Raw genomic sequence first — 25,527 nt, 5'->3', positions numbered from 1 at the left:
ACTTAACTCTGTTTGCCTCAGTTTCCCTATCTACAAAATGAGAAAGAAATAGCAAACCACTCCAGTATCTTTGCCAAGAAAATCCCAAATGGAGTCATTAAGAGTCAGATGTGACTGAAATGAATGAAAAACAAAAACCTGCAAAGACTTCCTGCTAGGTCATGGAAGAGTTGCTGTCAGAAAAGTTAGTACCCAGTCACACTGATAAAGCAAAGCGTTACCAAAGTATGGTTATCTATTTTCATGAATGGTGTTATCTCACATTATATCTTCTGTAATACTTGGCATTGTAACTACTCTGTGAACAGTAAGCACTTAAGAAATGGTTCTGATTTTAAATTATTCAATTTGAATTAATTAAATTTGAATCATATCTTAGTCTATTTAAGGCTATGGCTCTTAACCTGGAGTTCATGAATAGATTTCAAAGTGTCCATATACTTGGATAAGAAAAAATTACTCATTTATTTTCATTAACCTCAAATCAAAATTTAGCACTTCTGTCATGATTTTTTTAATCAGAGAAAGGCATACATAGGCTTTAACAGGTTGCTAAAGGGGCCTAAGATTAAAAAAAATAAAAATAAAAAACCCTGCTGTAAGATAATTTTTTTTTGTTTTTACAAAGGTAGTTTTAACATTTAGAGAGATATAGTTGGTTAGTTCTTGCCCTTCATTCTCAAAGAGGACCAAAATGATGTCCCCATGTTGGGGTCAAGGTGTAGTGTGTCTAACTGTGGCTCATTATACTGAGCTTGAAATGCTCTGCCTCAGATTGGGCACAAATAGTCCATATGAACATTTGGAGTGGAGCTGTTTCTAAATATATAGCACTGAGCACGTTACCGGTAGCAACATATGGGAGAAGACAGTACAAAAGTGCACCAACCATGTATCTTGCTGCAAATTTATGTAAGCAAAGACACAAGCCACTCTCTCATGAGCAAAGTTTATAGAAGTTAAATGGATACAGGAAAACTTCATTGGGATTATTAAGAATATGTTCTAGGAAATTTCTTAAAGTGTCCCTGAGTATCCATTATGAAGACTGAGAAGGAAGGTTTTGGCAGCCAGAAAAGCTCATTCTCTCCTAAACTGAAGTAATAGAGGAGTAAGGGACCAAACAAGGGTGATGACATTAACTAATTGGTAGAACCAAAGCTATTTCTTTCCAACAAAATTAAGCCTATTTATTACCAGGGTCTAGGACCTATCTGTATGTGCCTTACTGATGGAGTACTTCATTCCCAAGGCACTGGTACTGAAGCCTACAGATCGGCACCCAGCCCACATGTGTTCTAGCTGAAATCCAATGAAAGGAGATAGAAGACTAATAGTCAGCATTAAAACCATCTTAGGGAATGAGCTAGGGCTCAGAGAATTGGGAGAGGATGTTGGTCTTGGGCTGAAATAACAGGTTCTGGGCATAGTGTGCAGTAGGACACAAGGAAAAACCAGAATGTGAGGCTTGGCGCTCTAGATATGATGTGATTACCCTGAGCAAATAGAAGCTGGCTCCATGACCACCTTGGGGAGACCTTAGACACATGACACACATACACTTAATTCCTTTTCATACTTATAAGTATCCCTACAGATGTATGTCTGAATTCCCCTGGATTCTCATCTCTTCTTGAGGCTTTCACAAACCTTTAAAAAACAATCAGAAAAGTATATAATCTGGCAATATTTCATAGGATTATAGCTCAAGGGTTAGATAGGACCATTGAGTCCAGACCCCTCTTTTTACAAATGAGGAAACTGAAATACAGAAGTTGCTTAGGATCAATTAATCAATAAACATTTATTAAGCACATACTACGTGCTAGGCACTGTTCTAAGCACTAGGAGTACAAAAAGAGGCAAAAGACAGCCTCTGCCCTCAAGGAACTTGCAATGTAATGGAGGGAGACAACATGCAAACAAAAATGTACACAGAGCAAGCTTAATACAGGATAAATAGGAAATAAGTAAAAGGGAGAAAGCATTGAAATTGACACTTAAGGAAGATTTCTTGTTGAAGGTGGTATTTTAATTGGGACTTAAAAAGAAGCCTAGGAGGTCAGTAGTTGGAGTAGAGGAGGGAGCACACAGTATCTGAATTAGGATTGGAACTCAGATCTTCCACACCACTGATCCCACCTGCTCTCCATTATGCCCTGATGTTTCTGTTTTAACTGTGAGTTTTGTTTAATATAAATACTTGAAAATGTAACTTTAAATTAAAAAAAAATTAATTCCATATGAAATATATGACATGAATGAATTCTCAAGCTCAAAGCATTTCAGTAAACAATTTAAAAATATGTTCCAAACAACTTTTTTTTTTACTTGTAGGGAGACTTGTTTATTTGTCTAACAATTAGAATGAAATATGTATTCTATCTTCCTGCCCTCTCCCCTCTCCTGCTTCTTTTTTGTTGAAAAGATCAAATTGGCTGAAATGAACATTGATATTCTATTGTGAGTCTAAGAAATTGCCTTAAAATAGGGCTATTTGAGGTAGGCAGTATAGTCGAAAGGATGCCAGATGTGAACACAAGAACACTTGTGATCATATGTGACTGAGTCCCAGGCAAATCTTGAAGATTTAACTAATAATATATAGACAGGTTTCTTGCAAATTGCATTGATGGAAAGAGTTCCCAAACCTTTGAAATTACTTGAAATACATGACTTTAACACAATGCAACAATTTTCCAACATCTATTTATTACTGGTGAATAATTTCTGCACTTGAAAACATGTTTGTGTTCGAACCAGTGCTTAGATGTTGGATATCCTAGAACCAGCAGAGGGCGATAGATGACAATACAAAAAGGAGAAAAGTAGTATGGGGGGTGGGAAAAGACATGTAAAATAGTGCTCCAGTCTTCAGGTAGAAAGAATCACAGTAGTTATTTATCTATTTGAGAATTTTCCTTTTAGTTGAAGCCTGCATAGATAAACTTCCTTCTCATTTCCAAATTTTCTCAAATCTCAAATTGATTCTCCCATTCATGTCAAACATCAAATTCCTGTTATTTGGATTCATTATCAAATGATGAACACAATTGCCATACCAAAATCTGTATGGGAAAAATAGCAATTGAATTAATGATTAAAAAAAAATTTTTTTTAAATATAACAAACCACATGCTACCTATCCAGAAACAGATTGTATTTTATCACTTCTCTTAATTTTTAGTTCACAGAATGAAGATTCCTCGTTTTATTTTGATGGCAGTGGATATTCAATTGTGGAAAAGACACTGCGGTCTACTGTGACTCAGATAATAATGCTTTTCAGTACGTTTTCACCAAACGGGCTTCTCCTCTACCTTGCTTCTAATGGCACAGTAAGAAACTTTTTATATAGTGATTTGTGTGTTTTTAGATCATTATGTTAATGCCTGGGATTTTAATGGCTCCCTGTGTCTTTGTGTATTTTGCATCCATTTGCTGCAAATTTTTTAATGAATGTTTGCCTAGAATGGCTTTTTGTGAATTTCTTGCCATTGGAACCTGACATTCCAGTTTCTCATCTAACCCGTCACATCTCATCAAAAGGGTTTGCAAGCTCAGTACAAGTAAACAGTTTAACATGGAAGCCAAAAAGGCTAGTGTAATCTACAGCTGCATTAATTGAAGGAGGATTTACAGACACGGTATGGTTTTCTGGATAGAAGGCTAGCTTTATTTATATTTAGGGAGAGCTGGGGTCAAGTCCTAGTGCTGATTCCACTGGCTAGGTTCCTTACTTACGGAAATCACTTAACCTGTCAGTCAGGAGATTCTGTAGGACAGTGGTTCTCAGACCTTTAAAACTCATAATACTACATTTTTTTGCCGTGAGGCAACACAATAGACTCAACATTTGACAACACTGTGGGAGATTTGGGAACCTTAAGAAAATTCATAAGCCTATATAGTCTGGCAATATACGCAGTTTCTCTTCAGTAAGAGCAGGTTGCTTCGTTGAGTTCTCTGTGAGTTCAAGGTCAGATGTGTTTGAATGTTGGAAATACATGTAATAGGCAAGTAGTATTTGTTTTGGAAATACTATACTTATAGTATGTTGGGTGTGTAGAATATATATTAAATAAAATTATTTCTAAGTGATCTGCTATCTCCAATAGCATAATATCCAAAACTTTGCGATAGCCCTAGTCAAACTCTTAGCCTATTAATGTTCTTTGAAAAACTTGTTCCAACACTGTTATGAGACTGTAAGTTATAGTTAATCTGCATTCATGGAGGGAAGTTCTACATGGAAATTCTCCTCCATTTATGAAATCATAGGTCTGGATCCATCCCAGCCCTGCTTCTCCCCAAACCCTAAGCCAAAAAAGAAAAATAGTCTAGACTAAGGGAAGTGATAATCCTCTTGTCTCCTATGATAATCCCACCATCCTGCAGTATTATGTTCAGGCCTAAGCACATTTTAGGAAGCATATTTAAAAACTGGAATATGGGGGAGTAGCTAGGTAGCACAGTAGATAGAGCTCCAGCTTTGGAATCAGAAGGACCTGAGTTCAAATCCAGCCTCAGACACTTGGCACTTGCTAGCTGTGTGACTCTGGACAAGTCACTTAACCCCAATTGCCTCACCAAAAAGCAAAAAATAAGAATAAAAAATAAATAAAAAACTAGAATATGTCCCATTGGATCTAGGAGTCAAGCAAGGCAAACAGGAAGGTGAGGGGACTTGAAGCTATGCCATGGAAGTATTGATTTGTAGGAGCTAGGAATTTTTTAACTTAGAGAGGGAACTCTCTAGGTGTTTAGGTATTTGAAAGACTGACATACTGGAGAGAGATTAGATTTATTTTATTTTGCTCTAGAGGGCAAAACTAAGAGCATTGAGTATAGCATACTAAGAAATAGCTGTCAGCCCATGGTAAGGAAAAACTGTGTCATGATTAAAGCTATCTAAAAGAGGAATGGATTTCCCCGGAAAGTAATGAGTTGCTCATAAATGAAAGTTTTCAAGAGAATTCTGTATGACCAGTTTTGGAGCATATCTTTGATGCAGTTTTCACCAGATGATCTTCTGAAGGCTTTAACAAGTCTGAGATTCTATGACTTTATGGGAATTTTCTGTGCTAAAAATACTTATCTCTCAAGTGTCAAGCGAACACTAACTTCACAATCCACTATGAGAGTATTCTGTGTAATCCATTAAGAGCAGTGAAATCCTTCCATAGTGTCATAACTTTCAATTGTTCCTATTGGATTTTTTGTAAGATTCTAGATGGGCACTCTCTGTTGAATGCTGTGAATTCAACAAGTAACATGGCGGTTGGTTATTTGACTGTATCTAGTTTTCTCAGATTTTTCCTTTGAAAATATATTACTATAAATGAAAAGTCTCATTGTCAAAATATACCAGCAGATGACTGCCTTTGTTGTTCTTTTTTCTTCAACAGAGAGATTTCCTCTCTATTGAGCTGGTGGATGGTAAAGTGAAACTCACTGTTGACCTGGGTTCAGGGCCTCTTGCTCTTACTACAGACAGACGTTATAATAATGGAACCTGGTACAAGATTGCATTCCAACGTAACAAAAAGCAAGGTAAGAAATACTATGAATGGACTGGAATAAATGTAGTTGTAATGAAAGACTATGTTCCCTGGAAAATAACTCTTTTTTTTTATTTTGAGTGTTCCTGAGCAGTATGGTAATGAAAATTATTTCGGTAGTATTTGTTCTTATAAATTATGGTGACATTAAAATGGTGTTTAATAAAATGGAATGCTGTGCTTTGTTCATAGAAAATAGTGTATTTTCTAGCTTTATAAGTTGAAAGGAAATCAGCAATCAACTATATAGTGTTTACATTTATTAGGGGCATGAGTGAGGAAACAGCATGAGGCAGTGGAAAAAGTGCTGGATTTGGACAAAAGGACCTGATTTCAAATCCTGAGTTTGCTACTTAATATTTGGGCCAATCTTTCTGGATCTCATCTAGAAAATGAGAATGAGGACCTCTAAAATTTCTTCCGGCTCTAACTCTGTGACCCTATTTTCTATGATCCTAAAGTTTATTGAATATTGAATGTATACATTATATCTAACTTTCCTTTTTAGACAAATATAGAGATATATTCAAAATATTAAATTTTGTACTGCAGTGTCAGGTTTGGAAACTCATAATCTTATCAAAGTCCATATCAAAGGATTTTTTAAAAAAAGATTTTACACTTTGAGACTTGACAGTTCTCTGCTTAGACTAGGAATAAAGATAGAATTTGACAATAAAAATGTTGGTTTAGAATGCAATCCTGATTTTCTTACCTGTCCACCTCTGTGTCTCCTTTTAGGACTCTTAGCAGTTTTTGATGCATATAATACCACTTCTAAAGAAACAAAGCAAGGCGAATCTCCTGGAGGGTCATCTGACCTAAATCGCTTGAATAAGGATCCAATTTATGTTGGTGGATTGCCCAGATCGAGAGTTGTAAGGTATCATGTTAGAAAAAAGAATTTTTTTTATACTACTGATTACCTGATTTTAGCCAGCAAACCGGTTTGCTGTGTAGTGAAGAAATTGGTGGTTAAAATAAATAGTGTTTATCATAATTAGAGTTCATAATTTTGTGAGTAGTACCATAATTCTCCCAGTCTCTCCCATATTCATCACCTTATTTCTAACTTTGACTCCTCCTGATCCCTCATTTTTCATTAACAATTAGTTGCCAGATAACAGTCAATTATACATTTTCAGCATTTCTCACATCTGTTACTTTTTCTTCTCTTCCCCTCCAATCCCTAGTCATCCCCAGGCTTGATTGCACTAGACCCCTCATGAGTCTTCCCACAGCCACTGTTTTCCTTTTCCAATACATCCTACATCCTACTAGTACTACTGTACATAAAGATCTGGTCATGTCATTTCTCTACTCTCAATCCTTTGGTAGCCCCAAGTAAAGATTGATGTAGCACTACACTCCTGCCATTTACCGTATAGGGAAGGATAGCCAAACTAGGCTGATTTCTGTCTCCTGAGCAAGCTCCAAGCTCCCTTGCCTCTAGGATTTTTCTCATTCTATTCCTTAAGTATGGAATGCTGTAACATCTCTTTATCTGTCCGACTCAAGTGCCATTCTGCCATGAAGCATTACCCAATCTTTCTTCTTCCCCCAACCCCTGATGCAGCTAATTGCCTTTTCCCCCAGGAGCTCACATAGCACCTTTTCTATACCTTTATGATATGCATATCATGCATTATTGTTTATTATAGTTTTCTGTATACGGGTCTCAATTCCCCATGAGATGATAGCTCCATCACAAGGACCGTGTCTTATCTAGCACACACCTAGCACAGTAAGTGCTTAAGTCTTTTGAATTATTGAACGTATTCATTTATTATGAGCCCAGAATTTTTTAGTAAACTGAAACTAACGTATTCAAGAGATGCTGATATATTATCTTTCCTTGGGTATCAGACTCATATTTCTTCAAATGGAACAATGGAATCTCTTTATAGGGTTGATGTTAGTCTATCGGAATGCCATTGACCTTACATCTTACCATGTAATCCTTACAAAAGAATTACTTCTTTTGACTGGAAGTACTAAAACATGAGCATCCTCAGGAAGTGAGAGTATTCAGTTAGGGCACAAAGTACTAGCCATGTGTATAATGGTTAAGTTTCCAGTGTATGAGGTGATTCATAGTATAACAAAATCATCATAAAATAGGTCACCTAAAATCTCACCCAATATAAGAAGCCTTTCCTGATCTCCCTTCCCTCTATTGATTATTTCCAGTGTATCCTGTATATATATCTTATTTGTACAAAGTTATTTGTATGTCATCTTCCCCATTAGACTGCAAACTCCTCAAAGGTGAGGATTTGCCTTATGCTTTTCTTTGTACCCTCAGTGTTTAGCACAATGCCTGGCATATAGTAGGTTCTTAATAAATACTAATTTGCTGACTGGAAAAACCATTGCAAACCCAGGAGTGAATAAAAAGACTTACGAATAGTGGAGGAAATCCTTGTCCAAAAATATCTGGAGTTGTCAGAACCGGAAGCCTATGAACTTTGTTTTATATGTAAAATTTAAATTATTGATTTAGTAAATCCGATTATCTGCTTTGCCATGTAAAATGACAGAAGCAAGAAGTTAGAACTAACTACTAAAAAAAAAGTATCTAGAAAAGTGCAGCCAAGACAAATAGTCCTTAACAGCCCCTGAGAATATCATTGTCTCATATCACCTAACAGTAATTGCCATTCTCCAAGAAAAGGGTAAATCATTTTCAGTGTACTCTACATTTTGTTTATTAAAATAGAGCAATATGTAGTACAAATCCCAAACACTTTTTTTTTTTTTTGGCTAGGCAATGGGGTTAAGTGACTTGCCCAGGGTTACACAGCTAGTTAAGTGTTATGTGTCTGAGGCCACATTTGAACTCAGGGCCGACGCTTTATCCACTGCACCACCTAGCTGCCCCCCCAAACACTTTCATAAAAAGCAGTTAGAGTGCTGGATTTGGAATGAGAAGACCTGAATTCAGATTCTCTCTCCTCTCTCTGACAATATCTATGTGAACTTGAATAAATCACATATGTTTATGTGTATATGTGTGTATATACATATACATACACACATAGATGTATAGACATGCTAGAGAGAGAGAGAGAGAGAGAAGATAAAATGGAATGAAGTCATTATTCTTATCTGAAGGACAAGGTCAAGAGTGGGAAAACTGTGGCCTTCTAGGTTCTTGGGTGCGGCCTTTTGACTGAGTCCAAGTTTTACAGAACAAATCCTTTTATGAAGGGGATTTGTTCTGTGAAGTTTGGATTCAGGCAAAGGGCTCCACTTGAGGATGTAGAAGGCTATGTGTGGCCTCAAGGCTGAAGCAACATGGATGGTGTTCATTGGTTCTTCCTGCCATGTTAATGTCCAAAGGAAATCAAATTAATTGTAGTCTGGTTAAATTCCATTAAGCAAGCATCTATTAGGCACCTACTGTGTGCCAGGCACTGTGCTAGGTGCTAGGGATGGAAAGACAAAACAGCCTTTGCCCTCACAGAGGTTTCATTCTGCCATGTTTTGGCCTTTGGGCATATGTGAAAATCTATAATACACAAAATTCTTGTGACAAATCTTTCATAATATAGATTGTAGCGTTTAAAATACTTAGGCTCTATTTTATTATAGGTGGTAAAAAATTGTTAGAGTTATAGAGTTTCACGGGGGTCAAAAATATCATTAGATATCTATATAACTACATCAAGCAAATTTAGTTTCATTCTTTTAGTCCCTGGGTAAAATCTTTTCGTTGATTTAAAGGTGTAATAAATTGAAATTCATCTTAGCATCATGTGTTCATTTCTGGATAAGCTGTTTTTATTATACTAGGAAGTAGTTTCTCCATATTAGATCTATTTTTATTCTTCCTTTCAAAAATTAGAAATTTGAAAGTGAACCAAATAATTACTTTTTTATTTTCTTTTTTTCCCTCCAGGAAAGGACTTACTAGCAGATCATATGTAGGCTGTATTAAAAGCCTGGAAATATCCAGATCTACATTTGACTTACTCAGAAATTCCTATGGAGTGAGAAAAGGGTGTTTACTGGAGGTATGAAGTATTTTTGTTAAGATTATATTGCTGTAATTAGACTATTGATTTATGCTGAGGAGGAATTTATTGAGACTGTACTGGGACAGGACGAAACTGAAAGGCTGTTTTGGAATCAGAAGACCTGATTTTGTTTGGGGGAATTTTTTTTCTGACATTTGGAACAAATAGTCAATTTTTTATGACAAGAAAAAAACTTGACATTTCTGTATCCATTGCAGGTGATCTACTCCAGGGTATTCAGCCTGAACTCTCTTGACTTTTTTCTTTTAAAAAAATCGTTCTTTTTTCTTTATGAGTTTAATAAACATCTTTAAACACGAACATTTCAACATATATAGAAAAATGGAATTATATGTGAAACTGAATTTGTTTTTTTCCACTAAATAATTATTTTTTTTATAATTCAAATTTAAATAGTTCTAACACTACCCTGCTTGTCTGTTTCTCCTTCTGACTTTCTTCTGCTCTCTTTTGTTTTTAATGATTCATTGACACTTTAAAATGTTTTTTCTTCTTTCTCTAGTACCACTATCACTACTCCTTTACTTCCACTGCTCTCTCCTTCTCCCTTCCTCAAAAAAAAGAAAAATTAAAGCCCTCTTTCCTATCAAATAAATACAGACACATAAAACAAATTCACATACTGGCTGTGTCTTTTTGATTTCTAAGAGTTCTGGTTTGGGGTGTAAATGTAGGTAACTCACCCATCAGATGTGTGACCATGGACAGATCATTTAACTTCTCATAACTTTGAGGTGTTTCATTATCATTATTATTAATAATTAATTAAATTATTATTAATAAGCATTTATATACCACTTACTATGCTAGGGCACTGTGCTAAGAGCTTTACAAATATTATTTCATTTGATCCTCACCATGACCCTGTGAGGTAGGTGCTGTTATTATCTTCATTTTACAGTTGAGGAAACTGAGGCAGTGATAACTGTCTTGCCCATGGTCCCACGTCTATCTAGTGTCAGAGGTCAGTTTTGAACTTGGGTCTTCCTGATTCCGGGCTTAGTGCTGGATCTACCACCTCAGTGCTTATAAAATAGATCATAATAAGGGGCAGGTAGGTGGCACAGTGGATAGAGTACCGGCCCTGAAGTCAGGAGGACCTGAGTTCAAATCCGGCCTCAGACCAAACACTTGACACTTACTAGCTGTGTAACCCCAATTGCTTAAAAGTAAAAAAAAATAGATCATAATACACTCCCTAGTTCACACAGTCGTTGTGAGGGAAGTGCTTCAAAAACCTTAAAGAACTATATAAATATGAGCTATAATTAGCAAATTGTTCTCTTTTATAAAAACAGCCTATCCGGAGCATTACCATCTTCAATAATGGGTACATTGAATTGCCACCAAAGCCACTGTCAACAGAGTCTGAGTTGATGGCGACATTTGCCACTAAGAACAGTAGTGGTGTCATCCTGGCTGGCCTTAGCAAGGGAAAGGATAAGAGAAGTCGTCGACAGGCCCATGTGGTAAGTTATCTTAAATACTATGAAGCTACAGATTTGATTAAATTCCATTTAAGAAGCATTTCTTGAGTGCCTACTATGTGTAAGATACAAAGAGCAAAACAAAAGGGGTCTTTGACCTCAAGGGACTATATTCTACTAGGGGTCAGGAAAAGGGGGCGATCTGTATATAAACACGTAAATATATGTATACAAAGTGGTTTTGGTCAGGGGAGAGCAACTCAGGGGATCAAGAAAGGTAGCACCTGAGCTGAGCCTCAACAGTTGTTAGGAATGTTAAGAGGTAGTAGTAGTAAGAAGGGAAGGTATTTCAGACATGCCTACAGAGGCAGGTGGAATGGTATTAAGTGATGTGTGGTGATTCTGGAAAGGTAGGCTGGAATCAGACTATTCCACAGCTCTAATCTTAGACAATTGTGAGGCAGATGAATTGAAGAGGGGAACAGGAAGCAAGAAGACCAATTAATAAGCTATTACAACAGTCCAGATGAAAGGTCATGAGGGTCTGAACTAGGATGGTAGCCCTGTGATTGCAGAGGAGGAGATGAATGCAAGGGATATGGAGAGTCAACTTGGTAGGTAATTGGATGTGAAGTTAAGGGATAGTGAAGGATTAGGTCCCTTGGTTGACAACCTGGGTAACTGGAAGGGTAATGACTTCCTTAAAAGAAACAGGGAAGATTAAAGACCTTTGGAAAAACTAAGAGGTTTAAGATTACTTTAAGATACAAAAATGTAATGTATTATTCCTTGTCATTTCTGTCATAATTTGCATTAATTCAGAAATAAGCTTTTGCCCATAGCATTGGTTTCTTTACATTGCATGATCCTTACTTTAAATGGCTGAAAATGAAAAAGGTAAAAAATGGTTTGATTGTTGCCCCCCTTTTTTCTATACCTCTTTCTTCCTGTGTTTTATGACTCTTAATATTCATTTGTAATGTTGAAATGTCAAGCAATTGAAGTTCAGTAGTTTTTATTAGAGGGCTGTTAACACGAATATCTATTGTCCTCATCTGTCACACTGGGCCTGAAAGACTCAGAAAAAAAAAAGTGTACATCTGACACATAAAAAATTAGTAAAAATAGCAGGGGGAAATTACAGTTATTTAAGTTAAACTGAGTTAAGTTCTACAACTCAAAAATGGAGTCACAGTAAAATCATTATTGTGAGGGGCAGTGGATAGAGCACTGACCATGGAGTTTGGGGACCTGAATTCACATCTGGCCTCAGACACTTGACACTTACTAGCTGTGTGACACAGGGCAAGTCCCTTATTCCCCATTGCCTCGGAAAAAAAAAATTTAATAAATTTGAATAAAAATAAATAAAAGTAAATTAAATAATTTTAAATAATTTAAAAACAAAAAAATCATTATTATGCATTAATGTTTGAGTAAGGGAAAATATACTAATGAACAACTATATTAGCATAATGGACAAGAAAGTCCCTTCTTAACAGAATTATAGACAGATCCTCAAGCACCCCAGGAAAACCTGCCAGGTGCACAAGAGCAAACAATTAAGGTTAATTGCTTCATTAACATTAGAGAAACAATTGCCCCGTAGCCAAGTAAGGAGAAGCCACACCCACAATAGAAAGGCTACAAGCTTTGTAGCTGAGGAAAAATAGCAGTAATATGTGAATGGGACTTGTCCACCCTAGCTAAGGTCTTACTCCAATAAAGACCATCAACACAGCCCCCCAGAAGTCAATAGAATCATGATAAAAGGGCTGGTGAACTAATCAAAAACCTCAGCCGTATGGATTGGCTGACCCATGCTCGTGCAGGATTGAGGTCCTAAGGGAGATTACTGCTGTAGTTGAGGAATCCTGGTCTTCTTTCCTGGTGTGTGAATTTGAGTTTGTCCCCAGAATGGAAGTGTTAATGTGTGCTCTTTGGAGCATGAAGAACTTTGTTGGGCCTCTCTAGAAGTCTGTGTTTTCCAGCGGGCCAGGATATAAAGGGGCAAGGGAATAAGCATTCATGTGGCACCCACTCACTATGCGCCAGGCACTTTGCCAACATTTACAAATGTTATCTTATTGATAATTTGGTTCTAACCTACCTTTCTAGAGCTATTTCACGTTTCTCTCCCTATATGTTAGAGTTTGTTCCTAAGATTCCTACGTTACTGAAACTACCTGAAAGATTCTCTAGCAGCTTTACTTTCCCTGATTTTTTTTTCCTAGTTGCTTAAACCATGTCATTCTAGATCACCAAAAAATCAGGAAACAGAAATAATTAGGGTTTGGTCATGTATTAAAAGTTTGAGTGTCGCATCTTCAGGGGATTATCTAATAATTTCATGTGTTCTGAAACAAAACTATTCTTTTTAACCAAAATTGTACCATTGCATAAATATGCATGCTATCTATTTCCATGTAGAACAAGTTTTACAAAAGCTTTTTTTCTATAAATAATCAAAATGTCAAGAATTTTCCTTAATCTTTTGACTACTTATAGAAATATCTTTTTACTATCTCTTAAAATTCTACTTATAGAAATATCTTTATACTATCTCTTGAAATTGCCATTTTAAAGCTCTATTCATTTTCAAATTTGAATGTTTTTAATCTTAATTGTAAAGAATATATTTCTTTAGCATTTGCTATTTTTATTTTTCTTTTTATCAAATGAAACATGTAAAACACTTTATATATCTTCTCTATAAGAATACTAGCTGTTATTTTCTTGAAAAATAAGTAATCAGAAAACATAAAAGAGAGCATTATGAATTAAAATTAGAAAACCAATGTCCTGTGGAAAACCTTGCTTAATGTGCTTTCTTCACAGCCCTTCTTCTCCATCGTACTGATTGAGGGTCATCTTGAAGTACATGTGAATCCTGGGGATGGAATGAGCACCAGAAAAGCCACCCTCCACTCAACCACAGGAACATACAGTGATGGGAAAGAACATTCCATTGTCTTGATTAGGAATAAAAGGTACTAAAAACATACATAAGGAAACACACACACACATTTGTGTAATAACCATATCATCACTAGATGAAAATGTCCACATCTGAAATGACTTAATTGTTCCTGAGTTCAAATCTAGCCTCAGACACTTTCTAGTTGTATGACCCTTCACTCTTTCCCTCCCTGCCACCTCCTTTTAAAAGTGGGGCAGCTAGGTGGCTCAGTGGATAGATTACCAGCCCTGAAGTCAGGAGGACCTGAGTTCAAATCTGGCCTCAGACCAAACACTTGGCATTTACTAGCTGTGTGACCCTGGGCAAGTCACTTAACCCCAATTGCCTTAAAGAAAAAAATAGTTAATCGTAATGATTCTTGCATTGAAATAATCTTTATAGTTATTTTCATAGATGGAAGTGTCCAGATAGTTTACTTTCTCTTGATATGTTGAGGTCTCAGTATATATATAATATCATCCTTAGGAACTCATATTCTAGGGCTCCTTGAAAAGTGTGACTACCTTATAATAAGCTCCTTTTGGTATTGCAATAGCCAACCCTTTTTGGTTGGAACCCACATCAGATTGTCTTTATGCTTAATTGCTCTCTGCCACAAGGTGTAATTATATCAAGGTGCCAGGATATTTGTATATACTGCAGTAGAGGGTTGTAAAAGAGTACTAGGAATACTCAGAATGACCAGTTTTCCTAATCTAGTCCCTACACAAGTGTGTGTGTTTAACTGTTTAAAGGATAAACAGCAAGAAAATATACAAAAGTCTTTGTTTTTAATGCTTAAATAATCTCACTTATATCTAAAGTATTTTAACTACCAAAGTTCAGTTGTGAAAACTTATCATGCATTCTCAAGAAGAAATCATATTATCATTTCACTAATACATTGTTTGGTAGTGATTTATACATTGTTTAATAAATTTGTTGTTTTAGTAAAGTATTGGAATGGGTCAATCCTTCATTATTGGTTTGTCCATTTAGAAACAAAAAACCCAACTTTTTGCTTTTTTCTTTGAATTTTCAGAATCATCACAGTCCAAGTAGATGAGGCTAATCACACAGAAATGAGATTTGGGCCACTGGCAGAAGCCAGGATCATAAATGTATCTAACTTGTACATAGGTGGAATCCCAGAAGGCGAGGGCATTTCTGTCTTCAGAATGAGAAAATCTTTTCATGGCTGTATTAAAAACTTGATCTTCAATATGGAGTAAGTCTAATATAATCAAAGCTTTCAAAAGAATAACTTGTCCTTTTAACTTTCACTTTAACATGAACATTAGTCATTTGTGAACCATTTTTATTGCATAGATATCCCGAAATTCAAGTTCTATGGAACTTTGATATTCCATAATTACAGGATAGCCCAATTTTAGTATCTGAGAACCATCTAGGTCTTTATAAGTACTCGAGTCACAAATAGACTTTGGTATGATATTCTAGTGTGTTTCTCTTCCCTCAAGTTTTGAACCTCTGGAAAGTTGACTTCTGATTATGCCACCCAGGTTGTATTTAGAAGAGAATGAAATAGTGGGGGTTTTTTAAATTACTGATCCCTTATAATTACAGAAAAGCCTACAGAGGTTAAATTAAAATTTTGATAAACATTGAGAAGAAACTAATGTCAAGAACTTGGGCAGCAGGCTTATTTCTCTATTGCGTTCATCACCAAAATCACAGCTGTAGAAATGGGCTACCATGTTTAAACTAAAGGCGACTTCCTGCTTTGTGTACCTAAAAGTGGTAAAAATGAGTTATTATTAAGCTTTTACTAAATCTAGGGCTAGGGTTGAGGGTTTGTGATTTGATTCATGCTATCCTTATCTTATATGGCTTGGCTAGTTTTTCCTTAAAAGGGATTGAAACCATCCCGGAAACTTAATTGGCCCAGGAGACCAAAGCTCAAGACATTGATGTAGCTTCTTGGAGGTCTGTGTACAAAGGCCACAAGGAGGCAGGACTGGCCAACATGGAGGCTGGGAAACTGTGCTCAATTGAGTTAATGTTGCATCCTTGTTTCATATCCTCTCCAAGCAATAGCTTTGTAATCCTCCTTTTCTTTTAAAGTATTAGATGGTCTACAAATATCTCATTTCAGTTCAGTTCTCAACCTGAAGCACCCAAATGTCCTGAATCAGGCCTGGCCTATAACACATGTGAATCTATGTAATAATGTCATAATATGTCTCACCTACATTATAAAAAAGACTAAACTGATCAGAGTAATCACATCAATTATGTTATCATAGTTTTTTGTTTTCTTTAAAATATTTGTGAAATAATCCAGTATCAGAAATTACTCTTTCTGCATATTTTTGTAGCATGGTAGGTTAATTTCTGGAACTCTCTCTGTTGCCTAGGCTTTTGGATTTCACGAGTGCAATTAGTTATGAGCAAGTGGACATGGACAGCTGCCTGCTTTCAGAAAAGCCTCAACCAACAGTTATCCACAGAGAGGACATTGAGCTTCAGCCAGAGGCTCACCCCTTATCAAGTCCTGTAAGCACAGCTCTGTGTAATCAAACCCTGATTGTTACAACCATAAGCCATGATAATTCAAATGCAATCTGACAAGTTAACAAATATTGGCGCAAGAGTACACTGTGGCTTTTTAACATGAAAATTAAATATATCACAATAGCTAATACAGGAAAAGAGTCTTTAAAAAAAGCATTAGATTCATGTAACCTAATTCATGGTGAGGATATTTTTGTTGTTAGTTAATATTTCTTTTTGGAGGCAGCTAGATGGATCAATGGATAGGGTGCTGGGCCTGGAGACTGGAAAACCTGAGTTCAAATTTGGCCTCAGATACTTAAAAGCTGTGTGACCTAGGCAAGGCACTTAACCTCTGTTTGCCTTAATCTCCTGGAGAAGGTAACAGGAAATCACTCCAGTATCTTTGCCAAGAAAATCCCACGGACAGTATTGACATGCTATGGTCCATAGGTCACAAAGAGTTGGACATAACTGGACAACAACAACATTTCTTTTTTTACTTTTTCCTGGACAAAAATGAATACTAACATCATGCTAGTAATATAATGCTTAGCTAATAAGTAGCATGTTAATATGCTTGAGGCCTTTGAGTTCAAAATCATTCTCCTTGAGACCCCTCATGTCTCTTTTATCCAAAACTAGAAGCAATAGATAACTACATAGTATCATTCAACTCCTATGATTAGTGTAGGGACAGTTATTAATGCAATGAATTGGTAAGGATACCAGGCTTGAAGTCAGAAAACCTGAGGCTGACCACCAGCTTTTCCATTTAATACCTATGTCAGCTTGGGCAAGTCACTTAACCTGAGACTCAATATCTTTATCTGTAAAAGAAGTTGGAATAGATTAGAAACTTTAAAGTCTCTTCTTACTTTAGATCTATGACCCTTTATATCTTCAGGGACTCTATTGACCCATTCTATCTAGTGTGAAGAGGTTACAGGACCCCTCCAATCTTTCTGGATACATTAATACATTTAAGGACTCTCAACCATGTTCCCTATCTGGCTTCCTCCCTTTCCTCTCAGCTCCAGTCATATTTCAAACCATACATCTGCAATAGGAGGTCTGGAACTCTGATGCCATTGTTGTTACCACTGCACTTTCCCAAATTGACAACAGTTATGTTAATCTACAATAGTCAACATCACTTGTCTTTGGGGAATGTACCAGTGGACCCTATGCCCTTACTATGACACTTATTTATATAAGACACTCTAGGAGCCAACAGAGATTTATGGGGAGAATATGGAGAAAGGGATAAAGGTTTATCAGTACAAAGGGAAATTTCCTTTCTTGATGTAAGAAGGAACTGTCCATCAAGCTAAGATTTTATCAATATGTTTTGAAGAATGTGCTTTTTTTCTAGCCCAAACATATTTAAATTCTGATTAATTTCATAATGAAGAAAGAAATAGTATTAATAGACATTTTATTTATACAACTAGAGCAGAAGTCACCAAGATACAGCCTGAGGACCAAATCTGTGCTGCCTGTTTTTTGAACAACCCTTGAGTAATAATAGTGTTTGCATTTTTAAATACAATAAAACTTTTAAATATACAAACTATTCTTAGCTCACCCAGCCCTAGGTGACTGACCCCTGAAGAGCAAGGGACTGGTCAGCCAGATGCACATGTTGTAGATAAATGGGCCTCTGAAGTTTTTTGTATTTGTTTTTGTTTTTCATTTCAGGAGCAGTGTGCAGTGGATAGAGAGCCGGACTATGCCCCCAATGCCCATCAGTTTGGCCTAGCTGTAGGCAGTCACTTGGTTTTGCCTTTCAACCAATCTGCTATCAGAAAGAAGTATGTGTATTTCAATTCTGTTACATGGCCCATTACTTTTTAGTTTAACTTACAAGGAGTACTCTGAGGATATGGAATTTCAGTCATTCTCAAAGAAGCAACTGGTATTCATCTTTATTATTGCCTTTAGAGGCAGCTAGGTGGTACAGTGGACAGAGCATTGGGACTGGAGACAGGAAGACCTGAGTTCAAATGCAGCCTCAGAAACTTACTAGCTATGTGACCCTGGGCAAGTCACTATACCTCTATCTACCTCAGTTTCTTCAACTGTAAAGTGGAAATCACAATGAACATTTACCTCCCAAGATTATTATAAGAATCAAATGAGATATTTGTAAAGTTCCTGGCACATAGCAGGCACCTAATAAATGCTTATTTCTTTCCTTTCTTCCTTATTGGGTGCTCTAATGAGATAAATTAATATCATGTGTTGGACTTGGAGTCAGGAATAATAATAATATGGATAGCTAACATTTATATAACACTTAATATGTAGTAGGCAATGTGCTAACCATTTTACAAATATTATCTCATTTTATCCCCACGATCATGTTGGGAGGTAAGTGATATTATAATCCCCACTGTACAGATGAGGAAACTGAACAAACAGATCAAGAAACGTGTCCAGGGTCACACAACTAACAAAGAGCCATGGCTGGATTTGATTTCAGGTCTTCCTGACCCTAAGACCAGTGTTTCATCTGTTGTACCACCTTGTTGTCCCTAGAAAGACTTGATTTCAATTCTCTTCAAATGCCAGTGTCTGAGACAGAATTTGAATTCAGATCTTTCTTCTTGGTTATAAGTCTAGCACTTTACCCACTTACTCTTCCTACAAAGAGATCAAATTCACTCTTCTTTAAACACTAAGCTGTTTTTCCCCCACAAGGCTTTCAGTGCAGCTGGCTATCCGAACCTTTGCCCCAAGTGGTCTGATTTACTACATGGCTCATCAGAACCAGATTGATTATGCAACTCTTCAGCTTCATGAAGGACAGCTCTATTTCATGTTTGATCTTGGGAAAGGGAGAACAAAAGCCTCCCATCCTGCCTTCCTCAGTGATGGAAAATGGCACACGGTAAGCACCAAGACATCTCTATTCACTTCTCCAAAGTTCCATTCACTTCATCAGATATCCACTCCTCTATTTTACTTAAACAGAAACAGGTTCCTGACTTGCTATATCAATAAGCTAAAAAGAAGTGAATTATGTCTACTTAAGTGACATTGGTTTGCCAAAACTTTTAGAAGGAACTTTTCTGAAATGGATATCTAAATTTAGCATTTTTTAAACTGGTTTTCAGTTTTATCAAAGCTATATCAAAATGAATTGATAAGATGCTTATAAATATACAACTTTTTAAAAGGAGTACGTTTTGTTCAATTATTGCTATTAATGTAGACTTGGAAACTGTGTCTCTTTTTTCTTTCAAGATACAGGATTTATGAGTTGAATAAAAATAGAATGTTTATGATGGCCTGAATAGAAAAAAGAAAAAACCCTTTTTCATTTTGGCAGTTGTGCAACTTGGTTAAAATAGAACCTTGGATTAAGGAAAATATGAGGAAAACATCAATTTAGGATATATTGATTGAAAAGTATGATTATTCTGAAAGAGACTAGTCAGTTAATAAGCATTTACTAAGCACCTACTACGTTCCAGGCCTCAGGGTAAGTGTTGGGATTACAAAGTAAAGCAAAAGACAGTCCCTGCCCTCAAGGGGCTCGCAGTCTAAGGACTGCTTAAAAAATCCTTTTGCTAGGGGATTTTTCTGGTTTTTTGCCTTTTTTTTCCTGGTAGTGTTGTGCAAAGATACCTATCAGGTTGGACTCCTATGTTGGAATGTAATAGGATTTATGCCATCCGTACATTTAGCTGCCGACTGTATTCACTGGGCCATGGAAGAGATCATCAGGAGAATTTGGGGAGAGGGGTTGCTACATATAGGTTCTCATAGTTTGATATTAATAATAGTATTATCAAGTGCCACCTTCACTCAGAGGCTGCCACCATCACTGGATCACTTTTTTCTGATTGTGTTAGTTTATGTATTACATTGAGGCTACTAGGTGGTGAAATAGATAGGGCCCTGGACCTGGAATCCAGAAGACCTGAGTTCAAATTCAGCCTCAAAATATTTACTAGCTGTATGACCTTGGGCAAGTCCCTTAAGTTCTATCTCCCACAGTTTTCTCAACTGTAAAATGGGGATCATAATAGCACTTGCCTCCCAGGGTTATTGCGAGGACCAAATAAGATAGTATTTATAGAGTGCTTAGCACAGTGCCTGGCTAGTAGGTGCTACATGCATGCTAATAACAATTATTATTGTATTTGCTGTTGTTGTTGCTAATGTGCTAGGTAAGAAATAGAAATTAGATATGTTAGCACTTTGTGAAGGTATATTGAAATTGTATCTTGTTATGATCTCTCCAACTAGTTAGTATAGTGTATGGTTAGTATAGTTAAATAGTTGGTATAGAAAATATAGAAGTAGCCAGTATAAGGTAACAATAAATAGGAAATAGGAATTAAGAAATAGGAACATAGCAGTCACTTTCTCAAAACTGCCTCCTAAATTATTTAAAGCCATATTCAAAGGCTATGTGCTAAATTTGGAGAAGCCAGCTAGGCCCCAGTATAACAGCCCCTTGGTCCCAATAACAGCCCCTTGATAGCAATAATAGCCCTTTGGTCTGTAAGCTGAAGATAAACTCTAGACATGTACAGTATTGTCCATATTTAGTAACCCTCATCTTGCACTAATAACTTTGAGAGGATATTAATATGCTGATGTGCTAAGGCCAAGATGGAAGAAGAGTTAGGCCACACCCCCTATCACAACCTTACAAGAATGAGACCCCAAAACTCATCCCTCAAGTACTCCTCTACTTGTAATGGGTCCATGCTGCCTGATGCCCCCACTTCTGATCCACAGTTAGGTGGCTCTGTGTACCCCTCTCCCTTCTCCCTGTCTTTTCCCCACACTGTCTGCCCCCTCCTCCTACCCCATTTCCCTCACTCCCTGCTTCTGCACTCTCTGTGCCTTATTAAAGTGTTATTGATGCATTACTCCTCACTTGCTGCCAGCGTGGTCTTACCCAGAGAGTATACAAAGAAGTGGGCTTATTTACCCTGACCCCTTTGAGGTCTCTTTCCTTAAGGTATAAACTGGGGAACTCAGGCTACAATACTTGTTCATAGTCACATCACCCAATGAACCCACTGGGAGAAAGCAAAGGTAGACAAATCAACTCAGAACCTCCCCTTATGGTTGGGTCATAACAGAACATTATGAAAAGTGGTATTATATCCTTAGTTTTCTAGATCTCTGATTATTAGGTAGAGTTCATTTTCCCTAATTCGTCATAGTTTGCTATTTCTGTATTGTGCATGCAGTGAGGAATTATTGCCATTGTCACTAAGAAAGAGTTTGTTATTGTTTGCTCAGATTTTGTATAAATTATAAATTTTGTTTAAATTTCAGGTGAAAACAGAATATATCAAAAGAAAGGGCTTCATCACAATAGATGGACAAGAGTCCACGATGGTGACCACCACAGGAGATGGTAACACCTTAGATGTGGAAGGAAAATTTTACCTTGGAGGCCTTCCATTAAATTATAGAGCCAAGAACATTGGAAATGTAAGAAGCCTCTCTAATCCTGTTAGTGTTGTGTCTTGGTTGCAGATGTATTCACTTTGCATAGGAAATGAGTCCCCATAGCCCAGATCTGGAGGGCTCTTTTGAAAATTTTATTTTTCAGTTGCTCTAAATTGTCTCAGAAGGTGCCCAGCTTTCTAAAAGATGTTTATAAATTTCATGTTGTAGCTACACCCTGAATTCTAACTAGTTACTGAGACTCAGCTATTGGTTGTTTTGAGGGTAAAGTAACACTTTGACCAAAACTTGGAAAACATAAAGTTCTTTTGGAATTTATACTGGTAATGGCCCCATGCCCCCATAGTCCTTTCACAATAATTAATTGGAATAAATACAGACCCTTTCCTAATATATTAGCATCACAAATACTCAAACTGTTATCTTTAGGTTCCGTACTAATGTAACAGTTTCTTAAGGGCTTAGCTTTTAATCTGCTTCACATACCGCCATGTTTCTTTTGATCCAGATTACCCATGGCATCCCTGCCTGCATTGGGGAGGTGATGATTAATGGTAAACAGCTCGACAAAAGCAACCCGATCTCTGCCTCTTCTGTAAATAAATGCTATACTATGGCACAGGAAGGTACTTTCTTTGAAGGGAGTGGATTTGTTGCACTTGGTAAGTAATATTCTATTCAGTTAATCATTTATTAATCTACGGAGTACAAAGTGTTATTCCAAATAGTGAGGAAGACGCAAAGATACAGAAAGTGCTTGTTCTAGTAGAGGGAAAATCTGTAAAATGAGATGGGTTGAGTCCTTCCAGATCTAAAGTTTATGCATGTAGATAACACAAACCATGACTTAAGTCTTCTGAGAGTCCAGTCCTCTTATTTTAAAGATGAAAAAACTGGGGTCCACAGAAGTTGAGTGACCACCCCACAGTAAAATAGAATGTGATAAGCACGTCAGATATGACAAAGTGGTAAGAAAGTTTAGAGGAAAAAAAATCAGAAGAAGCTTCATAAAGTGAGGTGCATTTTGAGTTGGGCCTTGAAGGATGTGTAGGTAGGATTTCAGTAGGGAGATGGTATATAAGCAAAGGCACTAAGAGAAGAAAGTAATGCGTATGTTCAGGGAGCAGTCAGTAAAACATTTATTCATCTCTTTAAGAATTTTTTTTTTTTGGCAAGGCACTCAGGGTTAAGTGACTTGCCCAGGGTCACATAGCTAGTAAGTATCAAATGTCTAAGGCTGGATTTGAACTCAGGTCCTCCTGACTGCAAGGCTGGAGCTCTATCCACTGCATCACCTAGCTGCCCCTCTTTAAGAATGTTGAACAGTGGAATAATATGGGCTTACCTATGCATGCATTAGAAAAGTTAATCTGGCCATAGCACGAAGAATGGATTTGAGGGTGAGTCTCTAAAGAGACTAGGTAGAATTCTATTGAAACAGTCTTGATGAGAGGAAATGGGGGCCTGAAGCAGGGTGGTGGTAATAGGAATAGAAAAGTGGGGATAGAAGCAAAAGGGATTCTGGAGGTCAGTGACAGGACTTTGGTAGTCGATTAAATATGGGAAGAGTCAAAGAGGACACCAAATTCTCTAGGTTGTGTAACTGGGGGTGGGCGAGGGGGGGATGATGGGTATCTTCTATTAAAAAGAATCCCCAGGGATAGAGCACCAGCCCTGGAGTCAGGAGGACCTGAGTTCAAAACCAGCCTCAGACACTTGACACTTACTAGCTGTGTGACCCTGAGCAAGTCACTTAACCCTGATTGCCTCACCAAAAAAAAAAAAGAAAGAAAGAAAGAAAAAGGAATCCCAAAGGAAGGATAGCTGAAATTCATTCACATCACCCCTCTGTGATTTAAACAGAGTCAATTTGATCTTGCTAAGATTTACATAATGCTAATTTTTACTCTGAGCATAAAGAATGTGCAAGGCATTCTTCAAAACAGTTATGTAATGATGCCCAAATTTAAAGAATTTATATTCTTGAGCAGCTTGGAAGTACATCTACTTTTTGTGGATCAGGATTTTAAAAGTCAAAATTAAATGTATACCTCCTTTCAAAGTAAGGCTAGAAGCATAGTGAGTTCTACTTATATTCTGTGTGTACCCTTCTCTTGAGAATATGGTGAAATCATCTTTGGATGTGTTAAATTTGAAATGCTGTCAGGATAGCCAGGAGGAAAGTTGAAAGAGATTTTGCATTTGTAAATGTAAACTCAGGAGAGAGGTCAGGGCTGGAGTTATCTGAAGAGAGATGATACTTGACTCTGTGAGAGTAGGTAAAATCACTCAAGAAGAAAATGTGTAGAAAGAAGCAGAGAGCCAAGACTGAAGAAGCAAAAGAAGGAGGGAAAAAAGAAGAGATGTATTCCCAGAGTTAGAGGAAAAGCAGAAGATTGCAGTGTAACAGACACTAAAGTAGGAGACTGTGAAAGGGGAATTGGTTTTAAAAGCGCAGTGGCAAATGAGGCATTGAAAAAGAATGAAGATTTAGAAAAGGTCACTGGATCTGGCAATGAGTATGTCTCTGGTAAGATTTTGTAGGGTGATAGGGATTTATGCCCAACTGAAGGGGAGTTTAGTCAGGAAAAGTAGAAGAAAGACAGGAGGGGAGATTAAAGGCATTTTTAGGTTCAAGGAGAGCTGATCTAGTCCATAGGTTCCCAAAGTGGGTGATACCACCCCCTGGGGGGCACTGGAATGATCCAGAGCAGGGGTGGTGGTAGCCTCAGGTGAAATTGGGGGGCATTGAATAAAAACTAGGGGGCAAAAGGAAAGAAGCTGGGGTCCTGTGATCTATCCGCTGTGCCACCTAGCTGCCCTTGTGTAATTATCTTGAAGAATGCCTTACACATTCTGTATCTCAGTATAGAAATTAGCATTATGTAAATCTTAGTAAAATCAAATTGACTCTATTCAAATCATGTAAGGGTGATGTGAATCAATTTTTTTTTTAAGCAAATGGGTGCTCAGGTATTTGGATATTCAAATTGAGGAACTCAGAAGAGGCACCAGACTTTTCCAGGGGTGAAGATGAAAGATTCCCTCCTCTAGCTCTCATTTCCGTACTTGTTATATGTTTTTAACCAGGATAATATTCAATTAATAAATCTAGAAGCAGTAAGGTAATGAGATTAAATACTGGGATGTTTCCATAGGCAGACAAGTTGGTATAGTGCATAGACTGCTGACCTGGAGGCTGGGAGACCTGAATTAAAATCCAGCCTCAGGTACTTAACTAACTGTGTGACCCTGGGCAAGTCACTTAACTTGTTTCTCTCTCTCTCTCTCTCTCTCTCTCTCTCTCTCTCTCTCTCTCTCTCTGTCCTCCTCAGTTTCCTCATCTGTAAAATGGGGATGATGATAATAGCACCTATCTGTCAGAGTTGTTATGAAGATAAAATGAGAATGTTTGTAAAGCACAAACCTTAAGGTGCTGCATAAATGCTAGCTACTATTTTTGCTGTTGTCATAGTGTAAATGATAGCAGGCATAAAAATACCATGACATTCAGCAAAATAAACCAAGCCACCTCTTTATTCATGGAACTATCTTGTACATTCTGCACTCCTCACATCCTATTCCAT

At 37.1% G+C, this 25,527-nt stretch overlaps 1 protein-coding gene across 1 annotated transcript in view; it reads left to right on the top strand.

Moving 5' to 3' along the window:
- The window catches only part of LAMA1 (laminin subunit alpha 1), a 198,243-nt gene that overhangs the window by 160,359 nt on the left and 12,357 nt on the right, over positions 1–25,527 (top strand). Inside the window, 12 exon segments of the mRNA XM_020975006.2 lie at positions 3,188–3,338; positions 5,409–5,553; positions 6,303–6,444; positions 9,463–9,577; positions 10,900–11,070; positions 13,867–14,018; positions 15,030–15,215; positions 16,366–16,504; positions 18,203–18,315; positions 19,205–19,394; positions 21,806–21,964; positions 22,449–22,602. Coding sequence (XP_020830665.1) covers positions 3,188–3,338; positions 5,409–5,553; positions 6,303–6,444; positions 9,463–9,577; positions 10,900–11,070; positions 13,867–14,018; positions 15,030–15,215; positions 16,366–16,504; positions 18,203–18,315; positions 19,205–19,394; positions 21,806–21,964; positions 22,449–22,602 — 1,817 coding nt within the window.

Source organism: Phascolarctos cinereus, unplaced genomic scaffold, assembly GCF_003287225.1.
Source record: "Phascolarctos cinereus isolate Bilbo 61053 unplaced genomic scaffold, phaCin_HiC Scaffold_4;HRSCAF=312, whole genome shotgun sequence".
NCBI lineage: Eukaryota > Metazoa > Chordata > Mammalia > Diprotodontia > Phascolarctidae > Phascolarctos > Phascolarctos cinereus.
Note: the sequence above shows the minus strand (reverse complement) of the source record. Positions and strands in the feature narration are given on the sequence as shown.